This window comes from Quercus lobata, chromosome 11 (genome assembly GCF_001633185.2).
Source record: "Quercus lobata isolate SW786 chromosome 11, ValleyOak3.0 Primary Assembly, whole genome shotgun sequence".
In the NCBI taxonomy this organism is placed as follows: Eukaryota; Viridiplantae; Streptophyta; class Magnoliopsida; order Fagales; family Fagaceae; genus Quercus; species Quercus lobata.
The window spans coordinates 16,458,173-16,477,584 of NC_044914.1; the positions used below are offsets into that span (position 1 = coordinate 16,458,173).

General features: G+C 33.6%; 1 protein-coding gene across 2 annotated transcripts; it reads left to right on the forward strand.

Moving 5' to 3' along the window:
- The first annotated feature begins 3,994 nt into the window (after window positions 1–3,994).
- Window positions 3,995–13,893, forward strand: LOC115968626 (TMV resistance protein N-like). Of its 2 annotated transcripts, none has more exons than XM_031088061.1 (6): window positions 3,995–4,090; window positions 6,770–7,306; window positions 7,533–8,625; window positions 8,954–9,169; window positions 9,267–11,146; window positions 13,806–13,893. In XM_031088061.1, the coding sequence occupies exons 2-5, from the start codon at window positions 6,795–6,797 to the stop codon at window positions 9,957–9,959; spliced, it is 2,514 nt and encodes an 837-aa protein (XP_030943921.1). In that variant the 5' UTR covers window positions 3,995–4,090; window positions 6,770–6,794; the 3' UTR covers window positions 9,960–11,146; window positions 13,806–13,893. The 2 variants fall into 2 exon arrangements, with proteins under 2 accessions (XP_030943921.1, XP_030943922.1); XM_031088062.1 differs by having other exon boundaries at window positions 9,267–13,114; window positions 13,806–13,886.
- Window positions 13,894–19,412: the final 5,519 nt, after the last annotated feature.

The window sequence follows — 19,412 nt, forward strand, 5'->3', positions numbered from 1 at the left end:
CGGTAAGGGTGTTCAAAAATCAATCTAGGCCAAATTATTGAGCTGGAATTAAGCTGATCGAATTGCCTAATGGGATTGCCGACGACAAATAGGACGATAGTTAATGACGTCGTTGAGATTCCAATTTCAATGAAGACTGAATTGATCACATGTGCGTGTGTGCGTGTATTATACAAAATACATTAAGTAACTTCAAAACAAAACCTAAAATAGTAAAAACCACCTATTCATATGTGAAATTTGAGAAGTCCACCCTTACCTTAGTCAGATATATATGAGATTTTCACCCATCACAATAAAATCCAAAACGATCATTTTGCATGCATTCTCCAATCTTTAAGTTGTTGCTAGATCCATGAACATTGTCTCCAATTTAAATCATTAAAGAACAACTATTGTGGGAAAAATTAAATCACATAAATACTTTTGATAATCTTTAATAAGGTTTCATCCTCAATCTTAATTGAAAATTTAGCTATTCATAGTAATTGAAAGACAACGCAAAAATAAATTACCAAGCATTAAAATAAACATTTACTTTTGTGATTAAGCAAAAAGAAATAACATACATATCTAATTATAAGCAATAACATCAAAAAATGTGATATGCAAAAACAGAAAAAGGATACTGCATATATAAGAAGAAATCTACAAGATAATTAAAAACTTACAAACCAAATGCGTGAAGGATGAATGATACAAATCAAGTCTTGTGTTTGACACAATATTCTTAAAAAAGATTTCGCCCCTCACACAATCTGTGATGCTTTGAGACTTATGGATGTTTGTCTCCCAAGATAAAATGATCTACAACACGGAGAAGAAGCATACAAGGTCTGTGCTCTGTGAACTAAACTATGTCTCCGTTTCTTTCTCTTTGACTCAAATGCTAATGGACAAAATATTTTTTCTCTGGGAGAGTTTCTCAAAAGTTATTTTTCATGAATGAGGGGTAATGAATATATACGTTACTGAAAAGACACACTATTTTAAAAATAACTGCTATATACAGACTTACTAACTCAAAAGATAAAATAATAAAATATTATTATTATTTGGACAAGGGGGCTTAGTCCACACATGCCTAAAGCCCAACCCAATGTCCAACCAATGAGCATATAAACTCGTATTCTCCATCATTTCCTATATGGGACTCAAGGATTCTCACCACTTCAATATTATGAAATCTACATGAAATCCCAACTATTTACACTCGCACAACAATTTTGGTTGGGTCTACTTTTTCTAGTGTAGATTCAAAAGTCTCTCTCACTAGTTTATCAAATAAGCCTAAAAATAAAATTTAAGCTTGGCTTGTTAATAAATAAACAAACACAAAAGAGATTTTTATCAACCAAATCCCATTTATTTACACTCACACCACAATTTTGGGGTCTACTTTTTCCCTAGTGTACATTTGAAAGTCCCTCTCACTCAGAAAATCTTTTCTCTCGTTCCAGGTTGCTTTTCCTTTTGTGTTCCACAAGTAAATAGCTTAGGTGCTCTACACTCATTGGATATCTTCAGTTGATGAATTCTCCTAGATTTTATTTATTTAATAAATTGATAATATGTTTGATAATAGCTTTGTAGCTTAATTGGCAAATCGTGAGGTTTCCAACACAAGGTTTAAATTCCCACAACCATTTTAACTATATATAGATAATGTGCTTCCATCAAAGTAAATTAAAGAGGAATAACTAATTAGATAAATTTAGAAAACAAACAAATCTTGAAAATGTTTTCATTATTAGTGTAGGTGGGTTTGAGTAACTACATGAGCTCATAACAGAGAATGCATGATGCAAAGCAATGCTTTGATAAGTTTATTTGTGAGGAAATTGTTGATGGTGGGTTTGGTAACATGTTTAAAGAGCACATTGATCGTGGGGCTAGGAAAACCATAGTTGTGGGAAGCATAGTTCTCAGAACCGGACCGGACCGAGAGGTCAGACCGTGAAAATCGGGAATCGGGATGAAAACCAGTTTTTTAAGCATAAAGAACCGAGCATATGTGGCAATTCCGTGAACCCCTAAAACCGGGGTTGGACCGTACGAATCGGTGGCAAGAACCGTGCGGTCCAACCCCTTAGCAATTTAAAAAAAAAAAAAAAAAAACAACTTAACACAATTTTATTCTATTTAATTAAATTATCCATCTCTTACAAGGAATAAAAAAAATTATAATTAAAATCTTTCAAAGATATTCAACTTTACTTCAAAAATTAATCATAAATTTTAATGTTTTCATGGTTATTATTTTATTTTATTAACTTTCTTATTTAATTATTAGATATATGCTTGAAAATCATTAAATTTCCCTCACATATATAGATATATTAGTCAATTTTGCTAGTTTTATAAATTTAATATCTATATTTAGGCTTTAATTAATTATTAAATTAATTATGACGTCATCACGGTTCGACTTTGGTTCGACCTCAAAAACCTTGAACCTCTTTTTTTTACGGTTCAATGAACGGTCCGGATCTGTAAACTTTGGTGGGAAGTTCAGTATTCTCAATCCCTGATTATTTTCTTCCATGCAAATTGAATATATGTAATTTTATTTATTAAAATGGTGTAATACCGCAAATCTATACAATTAATGTAAGTAAATAGTAGAGACCATAGACGTAAGTTGTGAAGGTCGAACTGTTGCAAATAGTGTTATTTCTTATAATTGGCAGCCTGTGATATAAAACATATTTAGAGAAATATAAAAGGGGACTATGACTTCATCCACTTGGCATTAGAGTTAGTGGGCAGGTAGGTGCATTTTCATTAAATCTGTGGCCTAGGCGCTCCCAACTTACACCATACCTATTAAAAGAATAGTTATTCCTCAAACGGATAGACAGTGTACCATTTAAATCAGGAGCAAAGAAGGGAATCAAGGAATAGGATGGGTGTGCTACCATCAAAAGACCCACTTGTAGAATGGTTAGGAACAATAGACACAAACTGCCCATTATGCAAAGAAGCAACTGAAATACGTTTTTAACCTTTGGTTTGACTGTATGCAAAACCCATCTTTTATATTTTATCAAAATTCATTTAAGTTCTTTAACTTTGTTTTTGAGTTTTCTAATTTTAAAATTTATTCAATTAAGATTTTTTTCATAAACTTTTATTATATATTGTGGTGAATTTTTCAATCTTTAAATTTTTCTTCAAATTTTTATAATAAAAAAATTCAATTAATAATTAAAAAATATTTTACAGATTCATTTTTTTTCAAAAAATTTAACAAAAGTTGATGAAAAACCTTAATTGAATAAATCTAAAATTTAAAGGATTGAAATGAAACTAAGTTAGAGTCTAAAATAAATTATGGAGAAATTTAGGGGCGAGTTTTGTATTTTAGCCTTTTTTTAATAAAAAATAATTAAAAGAATACAAGCTAAAGGATCCAAAACAAATGAGAATAAGAGTGTGTTTGGATATTACTTATTTTGCTGAAAACTGAAAATACTGTAATAAAATAATTTTTAAATGTTTGAATAGTACAGTGGGATCCATATTTAATGAAAGTTTTGGTAAAAAAAGAGGTTTGTGGGTCTCATGAATAGTGCACGAGACCCATTGGAAAAACACCATAGGCACAAAATGTGCTTAAAAAAAAAAGCAAACGCAGACGTAGATGCGTGATAATCGGTATCCAAACAGATACTAAGTGTGCGTTTGGGGTTAGAAAGTCAATATTTTTTATTATTTAATATATTTTTGGTACTATTTACGAGTCTTATTATACTATTTTAATTATTTTTTAACTTTATTTGCAGTACTTACAGTAAAAAATTTTTAATTTCAACTAAATAAGTTGTTTCTAAATGATAGGAAAAAATAAAGAAAAAAATAAAACCGAATGAAAAATACTGGAAAAGACAAACCAAAGAAAAAGAAAAAGAAAAGCCGCGCAAATGGGTTTTTTTGGTCTTAGATATCGTTCTACCTACAAATCCGCTCCTACAATTATACTCTCCACAATATCTCACTGGTCTCTGTTCTCCTCTTCAACCGACTGTGTCACTCTCTGTCTCTGTCTCTTCATCTCATTGACCTTGACAACGTGAACCGCATCCTCAAGGTCCTCTCTCTTCTCTTATTCAATACTTTGTGTGAATTCTCTGGTATTTATTTATTTATTAAATTTATATTTGGTTTGTGTTCAATTTCTGTTTGAGTGACGGGAAAACAGTGGAAAAGGAGGAGAAACGTAAAATTTATTTCTGGGTTTTTTGTTGTTGTTGTGTTTTCCTGTTTTATATCTGAGTTTTTCCTCTTATAGCAGTTGTGATTGTCAAATAAAAAATGTTTCACTAAAATAAAATAGTGTTTGGGTCGCAGTAGCTTTCTTAATTTCAGTCTGGTAATCATAATTTTTAGAACACATAAATTTTTTTTTTAAGACTCCCTAAAATTCAGAACTTTCAATTCTGTTTATATATAAAAATTATAATTGATAAAGAGGCATATTTGTTAGTTTGAATTGGTACGTATAATTGATGTCAAAAAGAGGCTCTCTATGAATATTCTTTTCTCCTAGCTTTAATTTTCAGTGGTTTATTCCTAGAAGATGTCATGACGAGAGAGATAGCCACTAGCATACCTACTTTGTTTCGCGGAAAAAATAAAAACTTTCTTTGGTCTTTGTTCTTTCCTTATTTATATTTTATAAATAAATTTGATAACATCCCATCTTACTTTTGAGTTTTGAGTTAAAAAAAAAAAAAAGGATTTACTGACTTGACCCATAACAGTTATTTATATATATATATCATTACAGTTAAAATGTTTATTCATATTAATGGACCAAGGATCTGACTCTGTCTGGCTAAACCCATGAGTTCCTAGCTTAAGACTTCCTTGCTGTCTCTAGAACTGGTCGGTTTGGTTTCTGGCTTTCTGCCTACTTCCCCAAACAATTTAGTTCAAGGGTTTATTCTTTTCTTCACACCATTGACCTAGACCCAACTATTTGATGGTTCTATTGATGGGCCAAGAACCCAATTTTGCCAGGCCTAACCCATGTATTACTAGAGGTTTAATTAAGCGTACTTTCCTTCTGTTTATGCACACCAAGGGAAAAATGATCTTGGGCAAGTACTAAGCAAAATCACTAGTAAACTTACAGAAAGCCCTTTATAGTTTATAGGCACGCACCATAAGCAAAGTCATAATTTTTTTTATTTTTTTTTATAACACAATAGAAATCCACTGAATTTTAAGATTACATTTTCAATCTGATGATATCATAAATAGTGCAAAACAATTCTTGGCATTTTCAATTTGTGAAAGAACAATCAGGCTGTTTAGAGAGAAATCCCTTTTTATATATGTGCATGTTTGTATGTGTCTATGTCTCTTTGCTTCCAATACCCAACGCCCAATCTTAAAAGTTAAGAAGCAATTACATGATATAAAACCTTGGAGACTCCAATTGAAATTTGTTGGGATACCATTAAATCCAAAAGCAAAAACCTATAAGTTTGGGCCAACTATGTTATATTAATTATTTGCTCTTGTTATTATTATTCAATGTGAGACTTTACTCACACTGAGCCTCTCTTCTCCTTGACAACGTGATCCACATCCTCAAGGTCCTCTCTCTTCTTTTATGCAATGCTTGTGAATTCTCTGTTTTTTAAATTTTTTTTTAACATATTTAATTTGGGTTCAATTTCCATTTGAATGATGATAAAGCAGAGGAAAGGTGGAAGAACATAAAACTTGTTTATTGGTCTTTGCGTTTTTTGAAAAATTTCCCTTTTTAATTTTAATTTTATATATTTGACTTTCTCAATTTATACCAACTGTTTTTTGCACAGGTTATTTGGTTTGACATTTTATTTATGAATAATACTTTAATTTTATAATCTTTATAATACTTCCACCTCCATACCAAATCACCCTATGTAATAAGCCAATGAATATATTTTCACTTAATATTTATGGTTAATCTCTAGTTACTATTATTACTTATTTGACCACTCTCATGTAACAAACAACACTGTAAAAATGAGTCCATGTTTATTCTCCTCTTATATCAAATATTAAATTACAAAATTTTTCCCCATAATATTTTTATTATTATGTGATAGCTCACTGTTGGCATGTTAGGGAATCATTGTAACTCTGACCAAATTTATACAATTTTCATTCTATGTTGTTGGTCCTATTAAGAAAATTTAACTTTTTAAGGGAACAATATTTAATGTTTTTTTTTTTTTTTAAAAATTTATAGAGAGAATAATGCTTTGTCTTTAATTAAAAAGGTAAAGCAAAGGATAAGTCGCGAAATTTATTTATTGACTTTAAAAAGAGGACTACCTTATGGGACTAGAGGACCAAGAACTTAGAACGTATGGAGTATTCTTTTTGGGAAAACTAAAAGGATGCATCATTTTAGCTGTGATTGGTTAGTGGTGTGAGGATAGAATGAGTGCATGTATTGACATGAGGAAGGGTTCATCCTAAATATAAAGATCAAGAGGTTTGATATTTAGAAAAAAAAAAATTATTAAAACCACAGTTTATTTTGTAGTGATAAATACAATTATATACGTTTAATTTCGCCAGTCGATTCTTGGATGTAAAGGGCATTTGCATGCCTACTTTGTTTAAAAAAGAAAAAGAGTGGTTGACTTGACTAAGAACAGAGGATGTATTCCTCCACATCAAATCATTCTCTTCTTCTCATTTTTTTTTTCCTTTAATTTCTCTTTTAAATTTAATTGAATGTGCTTTTTGTTAATCTTTATTGTAGCTCAAAATTTGCCAATATATTTCTAATGGCTGCCATTAGCACTCAAACTGCCTCATCTTCGTCATCATTTTCTTCTTCAACACCACAATGGAAATATGATGTCTTTCTTAGTTTTAGAGGTAAGGACACACGCAATAATTTTACCGACCATCTATATGTCGCCTTAAAGCAAAAGGGTATTTTCACCTTTAGAGATGAGGAAAAACTTGAGACAGGAAAATCTATTTCACCAGAGCTTATGAAAACAATAGAAGAATCAAGGTTTGCAATTGTCATTCTCTCAAGAAACTATGCTTCTTCTACATGGTGTTTGGATGAACTTGTAAAAATCATTGGGTGCATGAAAGAAATGAAAATGACAGTTCTACCAATTTTTTATGATGTGGATCCATCTACTGTACGAAAACAAGTAGGAACTTTTGCCCAAGCCTTTGCCAAACATGAAAAACTTTTCAAGGACTACATAGATAAGGTGCAAACATGGAGAACTGCTTTGAGAGAAGTAGCCAATCTCAAAGGATGGCATGTACAAGCTAGGTAATCCAATTTGACATTTCTTTCTTTAAAATATTCAGATGACACTCGCCTCATATATAGCATTGTTTTGAACTTTATGTAGACCTAAATACATGTTTGTAGTTCTTTCAAGTTTTGTCTTGAGCCAATTAATTTCAATCAAAATAATAGAAAATTGGATTTTCTACCTTTTTTAAACATATTTATTGCGGTTTACACTGACCACATATTTTTCTCTTCATTGTAGGCTTGAGTCACAAATTATCCAAAATATTGTGGGAGAATTATGTCATAAATTAAGTTATGCATTCTCAGAAAATACTGAAAACCTAGTAGGAATAATTTCTCGAGTGGAGAAATTGGAGTCATGTTTGGATTTAGGGTCAAATGATGTTCGCATTATTGGGATTTGGGGTATGGAAGGAATAGGGAAAACAACTCTTGCTAGAGTTGTTTTCCATATGGTTTCAGATAAGTTTGAAGGTTGTTGTTTTCTTGCTAATGTTAGGGGAGTTTGTGAAAAAGATGGTTTAGTTCAATTACAACAGCAACTCATTCTTCAAATTTTGAATGAAAATATGAGTGTAAAAGATGTTTATGAAGGAGTTCTTGTGATCAAGAATAGGTTACATCATAAAAGAATTCTTCTTGTTCTTGATGATGTAGATCAATTCGACCAATTAGACAAGTTAGCAGGGAATCAGGTTTGGTTTGGTTTAGGTAGTAGAGTTATAATAACAACAAGAGATAAGCATTTGCTACAAAACCTTGGAGTAGATGAAATATATGAGGCTAATGGATTGACTTATGACGAATCTCTTCATCTTTTGAGTTTGAAAGCTTTTAAAAAAGGTCACCCTCCCGAAGATTATCTAAAGCTATCTGAAGATTTTGTATATTATGCACATGGGCTTCCTTTAGCTGTTGAGATTTTGGGTTTGTTTTTGTGTGGTAGAAGTATCAATGAATGGAAAAGTACATTAAAGAGGCTAAAAGAGTTTCTAGAAAATGAAATTCTCCGAGTACGTAGAATAAGTTTTGAAGGACTACATGAAACAGAGAAGGAAATATTCCTTAATATTGCTTGTTTCTTTAATCATATGGAGAAAAGAAAAGTAGTAGAAATACTAAATTATCTTGGCCTTTTTCCAAATATTGGATTGGGGGTTCTTATTGATAAATCCCTTGTTAAATTCTGTGATGATCATACTTTGTGGATGCATGATTTGCTTCAAGAAATGGGAAAGAACATAGTTTATGAAGAGTGTCCTAAAGAGCCGGGAAAGCGTGGCAAACTGTGGTTGTTTAAGGACATCAATGATGTATTTACAAAAAATACGGTAAGCAGTTATTTAGAAAACTTGAGCATGTACCCTACTATATTATTCAAGGTGAAAAGATATATATATAATACTTTAGGTTCAATATATTAGTTTCCCTAATCAAATTCACTCATTTGCTTGGATTGAACAATAAAATACGATATTATCATTTTCAAAGATAATTAAATTAAATTCAACTATGAGTTCGAATTTTATTGGGGAACTAATAAACTACACCTAAGATATTGTTTCTAAGTTTTACCCTTATTTAAAAGAGTAAACATAGAGTAGCTTTTGTAATCTTACATTTTGCAATTCACTAATATATGCTCTTCATGATTACTAGGGAAAAAAAGCAATTCAAGGCATAGTCTTAAAGTTGCAAAAACAAAAAGAGGCATATTGGAATCCGGAATGCTTTTCAAAGGATCTTGATCTTAAATTGCTCATAATTGATAATGTTCACCTTTTGCATGAACCCAAATATCTTCCTAATGCCTTGAGATATCTTGATTGGAGTGGATACCCTTCAAAATATTTTCCATCAAGTTTCCAACTAAAGGTAATTTAGGTACCATGTACAACTTTTTTTTTAAGTTTCATTAAATAGTAAGTTTCTGTAGAAGCTAATTTTTTTTTCCCTTTTTGGCTTTGCACAGCCTTTTGATGGTTTGAAATTCATCCAGTTGAAGAACTCACTAAAATTGATTGAAACCCACGACTTCAACGAAATCCCAAATCTTGAGAAATTGGTTCTTGAGGGTTGTATAAATTTCCGATCCTTGCACCCATCAATTGGAGTTCATAAAAAACTCACTTTTCTTAACCTAAAAGGTTGCAAAAACTTAAGAAGTCTTCCAAGCAAGTTTGAAATGGAGTCTCTTGAGATCCTTATTCTTTCTGGTTGCTCAAATTTAAAAAGAATTCCAGTGTTTGGAGAAAATATGGAAAGTGTATTAGAACTTTACTTGGATGGCACTGCTATTACAAAATTACCCACATCAATTGGGAATTTGACTGGCCTTGCTTCATTGAATGTAAAAGATTGCAAAAATCTCATGTCTCTTCCTAGTACCTTTTTAAATATGAAGCGGCTTAAAGATCTCAATCTTTCCGGATGCTCAAAACTAGAAAATTTGGTGACTAAGAAAAGTGCAAAGGAGGTTGATGTGAGTGGAACTGCCACAGGACTTTTGCCTTATTCCAATGCTCTTTTTCGACCTCTTAAAAAACTAGCTTTTAGTGGATTTATGCCTAGAAGTCCCAATTGCATGGGCTTGTTATCGACTTCTTTATCGGGTTTGCATTCTTTGACCAAACTGAATCTAAGTTATTGCAATCTCGTGGGCTAGTTATCAATTTCTTTATCGGATTTGTGTTCTTTGACTAGCTTAGATTTAAGTTATTGCAATCTCAATGCAATTCCCAATGATATTTGTTGCTTATTCTCTTTAAAATATTTATATCTAAGTGGAAATAATTTTAGTTGCCTTCCGGAAAGCATCGCTCAACTATCTAGGCTATATTGGTTGTTGGTGGACAATTGCACGAGTCTTCGATCATGGCCAAAGCTTCCATTAAATATTATTTATATTGTGGGAAAGGGTTGTACCTCACTGGAAACGCTACGAGATCTTTTACAACCAAATTCTTTATTGACATGCGTCTGCCTTTTAAATTGCAGGAAACTGGCTGATAATCAAGGCTTCATTGATATGTTTTTTGCAATGATAATAAACTCCCTTTGGCACCCTCTCTTTCTCTCTGGTATTCGTGACATTGTTTTTCCTGGAAGTGAAATTCCAAAGTGGTTTAGGTATCAAAGTATTGGGGATGAAGTTAGTATACCTTATTCTCTTTTATGTAATGAGTGCTTAGGGATTGCTGTTTGTGTTGTATTTGGTTCTCATTCACATCACCAAATCCTTGAAGACAATTCACTTTATTGTTGTTTGATAGTCAACGGAAAACAAATTAATTCAACACCAGGCATTACAAGTATTGTTCCTTTATCAGATCACATTTGGCTACTTTATTTGATTCCTCAATTCTACCAGTACGAAGACATAAAATCATTGTGGGAATGCAATGCAAATGGATCCAGTCAGATTGGAATTAAAATTCTGTCAAAATGTTGGGACTTGAAGACAAACGAAATAATCCCAAGCATGGTAAAGGTAAAGAAGTGCGGGTTGCGAATGGTATACAAGAAAGACATCAAAGATCTTAACGAAACTATGGCTGAGAGAAGCAATAACAACATCACTCCTTATGAAGGCTTAGATGTTCCCCATCATAATTTCGACAATTCGATAGCAGCAGAAAGTTACAAAGCCAAGCTAACCTGTGATGGCTATGAAGGGGCTGGAAGCTCTAATTACGAACCTCACCCAAAAAGGATTGAAAGCTCATAGATTTTATGGCCCAAGGTAACTTTAACTGTGAAGAGTCAAGTGAGTACAAGGAATGTGTTGAAGTGCTAGGTGATTGGCAGGAGTCTAATGAAAGTGACCTTGAAGGTTAATCAACTTTTTTCTCTGTAAGTCACAGTCTTTCTTTTTAATTCAAGTTCTGTTGGTTGCCACATTATCTTTTTCATGTGTACAAATATTAATGGATTGCCCACCATATGTTTGATTAGAGTTGTCAATGAGACTCTTAGCAATTTGACTAGGACGAACAAAGAATTGCAACAAAAAGCTTCTTGTTGTTGTTGCATAAAAAATCATTTTCTTGAAAGCAAGTAAACATCAAAACTGTAAAGCTTTTGCTACCAAAAACACTAGTTTTTTGTTCTATATCACTCTCTCTAATTTTCATTAAGCATAGAAACTCCATAAACTGAAACACACACACACTGAATTCTTATTCCCATTCTTGACTTGGGCCCATACTTTGGGCAGCAGGATCAAAATCTTAGCTTTGTGGATATAATGTCCAGAATTTGGAATCTTCACTATGTTGTTTCCAACCCCGTACCCCTACAAATTTGTTCATCTATTGCTTCACCACGTCTTCCCTTCTACATTGTCACATGGTCCACAACACCATGACACATGTTTTGCAAAAGCTTGGTCTAACCGTTACTAAACCTTTGGTGGGGTTGCCTTTCTGTCTCTTCTTTTCTACAACGTTAGTGTACCTGAGTTTGATAGGTAATAATTTTTCTCAGTCCTCCTTCTGCTTCTAGGTATGCAATCTCTGAATCCCTCCCCACCCTCCTCACTGCCATCCCTGTCCTCATTTTAGAAATCCATAAGCACAACCTCATTTTGTTTTCATGACAGGTTTTTCAAAGTGAATAAAGTGGAATACCATTAATTTTATGATTGGGATTGAGGAAAAAATTTGGGAAGTTAATAATATCACTAATTGAAATCAACAAATTAGCTGATGATGCAAGAGGCACACACCATGAATTAATAATTGCGATTGAAGAAACATTTCAAAAGGTAGCAATGTTACTAATGGAAATCAACAAATACTAAATAATAGATAGTATTGAATACTAATTATTACAGTGGCTTGAGCCACGTGCTTCCATTGTTTTGCAATGTTAGAAAACTTCTTACTTACACCTCATCATCAAATGTGATGCTTGTGCAGAGGCATGTGTGAAATCTTATAATATTTGAATCTCATTTAAAAATGACTTATCTTTTTGTAAATTAGATTTTTTTTTTCTTTATTTTGTTTCCCTAATTTCCTTTATCAAAATAGATAAATAGAGATAATTATTTCTAAACAAAATTTGGGCCAATCAAGAGTTTACTACATGTCTTCAAGCATATCAATTCAAAGTGGAGTTTATTCTCTAAAACCACTATAAATAGAGGACATCCCCTCTCTTTTTCATCACCAAGTTTTCAAGAAACCCAAGCTCTAGAGAAATTTTGTCTCAAGAATCTTTGAAGAACTTAAAGAACATTCAAAGGACTTGAAGAACAACAAATCTCTAACAAGCTCAAAGCTAGAGACTTGTTGTGAAGACCATTTGATCCATCTTCCAATCAAATTGAAGAAAATTTCGTGTTCGAGTCAAGACCACAAAGAAGATAGAATCAGAGGAGCGCTTTTTGTAAAAGAGTCAAAACAGAGATTGTACTCACTACTTGATTAATACAAAATTATATTTGTGGAACACCTTTTTCAATTTGTTTGATTTTCTACTATTGAGAAATTTTGTGTTCATAGCCATTTCCATATTTGGGTAATGAAAGAGTATGGTGTTGAGTTGTCATGGACAAAAGTTTTCAGTTTAAGTAAGACTAATGCAATAGAAACAATACCAAGGCCAACGGGTTTTAGGAGAAATCGTGAGAAGGTGTTTGAAATGAGTGGTAGGGAAATGGATGGTGGCCACCTTGTGTTGCAGAATCTTGAGACCCAAGAGATAAAGGATCTTGGGATTGTTGGATATAAGTATACTGTTGCTGATTATTATGTTGAGAGTCTAGTTTAACTTAACAAAGCAGCCAATGGTGCAGTTGCATACTGAGAAAGATAGGTAAGATGCATTTCATGCATATATATTTATTTATTTTTAAGGTTTTTGTCAATTTCTCGTTGCACTTTGGCTTCTAACAAGTTGTGTAGCTAGTGGAGAATTACTTATTTTCAATTGATGTCTACTAACATGCTAGGGAACCAAAGAGGACACTTTACATTTCTACCTATCTGCCTACATGTTGATGACTTCATTTGTTTGCACACTTGATTAATGTCATATTTCTCTGTGGAAAATAATTAACAATGCTTTTCCTGTGATGTCAGAACTAATTAGAAGAAAAGTTTTTGTTTCTGATTCATGTTTGATGTGTGGTGAATATGAGTAAATTGTGGATCATTTGTTCTCTCCTGTCCAATTGGAAGAGCAATTTGGTTTGCTTCAGTGTGTGGTATTAGAATGGATTCTTATCAACCCCAATAAGAGAGAGTGTGGTTAGAATGATGGTTGTATGTTCTCTCTGAAAATAAATCTCATAATGAAGTTATTGTGGCTATGGTAGTGGGTATTTTATGATTTATATGGTTTTTAGGATTTTGATGGTGAATTGTAGAGTTCAAGAAAAAGCAGTTATTAGTGAAAGAGATTTTTTAGCATTTTTGGTCAATGTGTAGAATGGCAAGTAATTTTGTCATCTGGCAGGTGTCTATTCTAAAAGGAAAAATTTTGGTGGATGTGTTTTTGGGTGCAGGGTCAGGTCCTGGAATAAGCAGATTATGGGTATCAGATCTATGTCATCTAAAAGGGAAGCAACTTTCATTTCACTTAGAGAAGCGGAGATGGCAGAGAAAGGGGTTCATAGTGTCATTGGGGATGGAGAATAAAAATTTCTTGCAAAAGCTCCTCAAAGATGATTGCATATATTGGAGACCGAAACTTGTTTTTGAAGATAAAAGGGTATTATGGAAGGATTTTGGTAATGTACTTAAATATGTAGATAGAGAATATTGGAATGGAAGGTTAAATTAGCTTCAAAAGGTAAACCCTTTTTTTTTTTTTTTTTTTTTTTTTTTTTTTTTTTTTTAAATTTTTCTTTCGTTGAATGAAAAGTTGGTAATCTGATTGAAAGCATGTACCATTAATTTTGGAAACATGGAGGAGTATCCTCCAGCCAAATCCTACTAGTGTGGCATTTGCTTGCCTCTAAAGCTAATAAATGACCATAGCCCTATTGGAACGCCTAAGTAACCATTCAATTGAACACTCAATTTTTCAAGTCGTCCACCAGATGGCCAACACAAGATAAACTGGGATCCATTGATTGAAGCTGGCCTTGTCTGCATCCATATACCTTAGGTCATGCCGAGCAGCAATGTTAGCATCTACAGTATCTCTAATTACCACACCAAAGCTCAGTAGAAGCATTCCAATTACGCCTGCCAGAGTTGTGGTTGATGAAGAGGTAGCCTCTTGAGAGGTTTGGACATAATCCACTGCACATGACACAACTCTGCCACTATGCTTCAACCACCCCCCATCTAAAATCTCATTTCTGTTTTTCCATTGCAGTCAAGTAATGAAGTCTCTAAGTTTGTTCGGAACCATAAGCTGCCATACCATACTTCAATAGTTAGGCTATGTGCTTGAGTGTGAGTTCTTGCCTATCACATCTTGCCATTGGGCATCCATAAGCATCTAATATGCAGAACGCCTTTTTCCTTTTGTTGTTTTTTTTATGGCCTCAAGCCTCTGTTATTGTTAAATCTTCCCCTACGCATTCTAAATGACTGGTTTGCAGGGGAAACTGTGAGAAGGATCTCTGATCATATTTGTTTTTAGAAGTTATGTTCATTGCCATGATATTCTTGTCTTGCTTATCTTCCACAATTTTCTTAAATTGACTAGAAGTACTATATGAAGATTGTCAACATTGAAGACTATTGGGGTTGAGAAGCTTCATTGGTTTGGACAAGCAAGCAGCTGGAAGCTGGTGAAATGTTAGTGTGAAGTAGAGCTAGATACAGAAGTTTGTATGATTATATGGGACTCCTTCAGACTTGTGTGGACGTGATTGGTTGAGATATTAATCTGGTGCTTCCAAGAAAAACCTCAGTCAGTTTTAGGGGTTAGAATAAATAGCTTGCCACTATAGTCTACCACATACTTTGGAAAGATGTGCTCGTTGCTAAAAAGTAATCAAAGGCCAAACCTTTTATACCAATACCATTTGTAATAGAATCAAAACACTCACAATTGATATTTTGTATTATTTGCCCCATATATAAATCAAGTAGAAAACCCTTGGGTGGGACTTGGGAGCTATTGCCTATTAGGCCGCAATCTATTCTTATATGATTTATGAAAATCCAACAAATAATATATATTTTTTAAATCCCTAAAATATTATAACAAAAAATTACCAAGACAATAGAAAATATAAAATAAACGTAAGAACACAAAGGTTTACTTAGAAAATATTTTCTCCTTAATGGGAAAACCACAAGACTGGACATAGATAAAACAAGATTACAAAGGAAAAGTGGTTATATAAAAGAGAAAGAAAAGTATATAAATCTAAGTTGGCAAAAAGCATAACCAGCAAATTGTGAGATTTTTAACACATGGTTTAAATTCTCACAACAATTATATATATATATATATATATATATATACACACACATATGCAGAATAATTAATTTTGACTCAACGCTACCTTCTTCCATGAGAATTGAATATATGTAATTTTATTTATAAAAATGGTGCAATACCTCAAATCTATTCAGTTTAAGCAAATAGTAGAGACCATAGAGAAAGGTCAGTGAAATTGAGTGAACAACATACTTTTATATTCATCCCTAATTTAATTACACTGAAAGATTACAAATAAAATTTCTTAAACAAATACAATGAAAATTTTATTACAAAAAACAACTATCTTGGAATTTAGCCTTAATAAAAATCCTAATAGATTGCTTAAGGCTTTAACAACTTGTGGCTGGATGGAGTGGTTTTGTTGTGGGTTTGGGTCGTGAGTATGGAATTGGATTTTGGATCGCTTGTGTGATGGCTTTGGTTAAGGAGCTTTCATGGCCTTTGTCTGTTTGTTAGTATTGGGTTTGGGTGGCCTTTTGTCTTTTGCTTTTCCCATGTTTTGAGAATCCATGTTTTTCGAATTCAAAAAAACAGAATCCATGTTTTTCCATCTCAGAAGACAAAGAGGCAAAATGCCTTACAAACCAATGGTTTGGGTGGTTCAAATGATAGCTATAATATAGGTGTAAGAGCATTTGCAGCAGTGGAGTTATAATGCTATAATGCTAAAATTTAGCTCCACAAACACAAAAACTTGGCTGCAGCAGTGGAGCTAAATCTAAAAAATTTAGCTCCATTGCTACAGTGCACATCTATATATAGATGTGCACTGTTCATCAAAGCTAAAAAAAAATATTAATTTTTTATTATACGTTCACACGATCTTTTTATTTTTTATTATTTCTGTCTCTCCATTCTCCGTGTCTCTCTCCTCACTGTCTCTCCATTCTCCGTGTCTCTCCATCTCTTCTTTCTTCCTCCACAGACCTTCCCTCCATCGCCGATCTCACAAGCCCAGCCGCCGACCCTTTTCTCCATCCCCGATCTCACAAGCCCAGCCGCCGACCCTTTTCTCCATCGCCGATCTCACAAGCCCAACCGCCACAAACCTTCTCTCCATCGCCGATCTCACAAGCCCAGCCACCGACCCTTTTCTCCATCGCCGATCTCACAAGCCCAGCCGCCACAGACCCTTCCGTTTCGCTTTGCACTCATTCCGTTTCGATCGAGAAGGACTAAGCCACGCCGTTGGCGGCGAAATCGGGCGGTCAGTATCAGTTAGGGCTCGATTCGTCAGTGAAGACCGTGAAACCGTGCCCCTTGGCGCAGGTCTCATCGGCCGGTACTGAAATGGACAGGGTATCGGGCATGGGTTTCAGTTTGGCTGTGTTGATTTTTCTGGGTTTTTGTTTTGTTCTTCTTCACTGGTTTTGATGGACATGGCGTGTTGTGGTTGTGCAGTGATTTTTATGGATTTGGTGGTGGTTGTGGCTGAACGTTGGTGGTTGAAAGAAATATTATTTTATTGTAGTGTTTATATTATTTTATTGTGTTAAAAGCTAAAATAGATCCACTGCTGTAGCATGTATGTAGGTAAAATAGATAAAGTGACTTTTTGTATAGCTAAATAGCTAAAATTTTACATCCACTGCTGTGGATGCTCTAAAAGTTAAGAGCATCCACGTTGGTGGTGTGAAATTGCAAAAATGCAATGCTATTTTAGCACCACAACATACAAAAAGTGTGCTACATTGGGGGTGGTATAGATAAAAAAATTTAACTCATCAGCTATAATGCACAACCATCTAGCTCAAATGGTAAAGCAACATAATATATTTTAGGGTAAATTCCACTTAACTCCCCCTGAGGTTTGGGTTAATGCCAATAAAGTCCACAACATTTAAAAAGTGACCATTCTAATCCACCGAACCGCTTGTAATGCCATTACTCTTTTTTTTCTTCTTTGTTCTTTGTTCTTTGTTCTTTCCTCTTTCTTCCTCTAACCCAGAATCGTCTCTCTCTTTCTCTCTCTCTCTCTCTCTCTCTCTCTCTCTTCCTCTAATCATCTCAGTCCATAACCTCTGGCTCTCTAGTCTCTCTCATTTCTATTTTTCTCTCTTCGTCTTTACAGTGGCGCCATGGTGGTGGGTTCTCAATTTCTCTTCTCTCTTTGTCTTTGTGGTGGCGCCATGGTGGTGGGTTTGCGATTTCTCTTCTCTCTTCCTCTTTGCAGTGGCGCTATGGTGGTGGGTTTTGTAGTGGATCGGTTTTGGTTTGGATTGGTGATAGAGAATTTGGTTTTTTTTTTTTGGTGGGTGTGTTGGATTTTTGTGGGTTTTGGTTTGTGTTTCTTGTTCTGGGTTTGTTGTGGGGTGGTCGGTGGAGGACGGTCACAAAGCCACAGAGAAGAGATGTGATGAAGATGTCGTTGTGGGATTGACATGTTTGTGAATTTGTTGATGCTAGTGGTCTATGGTCATTGGTTTTGGGTTTGTGGGTTTTGTTTGTGGTCAGTGGTCGGTGGTTTTGGGTTTGTGGGTTTTGTTGATGCTGTTGTTTTGTTGGTGGTTGATGGTTTTGTGGGTTTTGCTAGTGGTCGATGGTTGCAGGGTTTGTGGGTTTTGCTAGTGGTCGATGATCGTTGTCTTTATGGGTTTTGCTAGGTCGGTGGTCAAGCATATTTTTCTTCTATTTGTTTTACTAATTTTTGTTCTTCAATTTTCTTCTTCTTCTCCAAATCAAAGAAAGGGAAAAGAGAAGACCCAGGAGAGGGGTGAGAGAGAGGACAGAGTGTATGTAACGGTGTTACAAACCATATGGGAATAAGGACCAAAATGGTCACTTTTTAAATGTTGTGGACTTTAATGGCAATAGCCCAAACCTCAAGGGAGGTAAGTAGAATTTACCCTATATTTTTATGTGGTTGTGGTTGTGTAAGTAGAATTTACCCTATATTTTATGTGGTTGTGGTTGTTGTTTATTGTAGTAGATATCTGTATATATTAAGAGGATTCAGAAAGTTAGTTATTGCTTTTTTGACGGTCAAAAATACCCCTAAATTAATTAATCAACAACTTAAAAATGGAATTAAAATAGTAAATTGGCAAATGAAAGTTAGTTATTGCTTTTTAAACTGTCAAAAATACCCCTATCTAAAACTAAAAAATAAGGTTAAAATAGTACATTAATAAACTCCTACTTCTATTAAATAGCATAAAAAACTCCCAACGTGTTGTCAAAAAAAAAGAAAAAACTCCCCAGTGATGTCAAAAAAATAAAGAAACGTGTACAATAAATCTTCCCAACTTTTCTCCTAAAAAAAAGAACTTCCCACTACTCACGTTTATAAGAAAATAACTACCCCTCCAATAAAATAATCAAAAATTATCCCACGTAAAAAAAAAAAAAAAAAAAAAAAGTGATAAAATTGTGTCAGTACGTTTGTAACTATCCCATGTAAAAAAAAAAAAAAAAAAAAAAAAGTGATAAAAATTGTGTCAGTACGTTTGTAACTATCCCACGTAAAAAAAAAAAAAAAAAAAAGTGTCAGTTGAAATAAATCAGTTGAACCCACGTCTACTCCTATTATTCCGGTTTCAAATAGAATTTTTTGTTGCACATCAACAAAAACTCTTCTCAATCATTACCATTCCTATTCCTAATTGAAATACAGTTTCTATCAGGTGGCTACATCTTTATATAAAAGGAACCTGCGTATGGTTTAATTGAATATAGAAGAGAAACACATGGATCACGTTATTTTTTA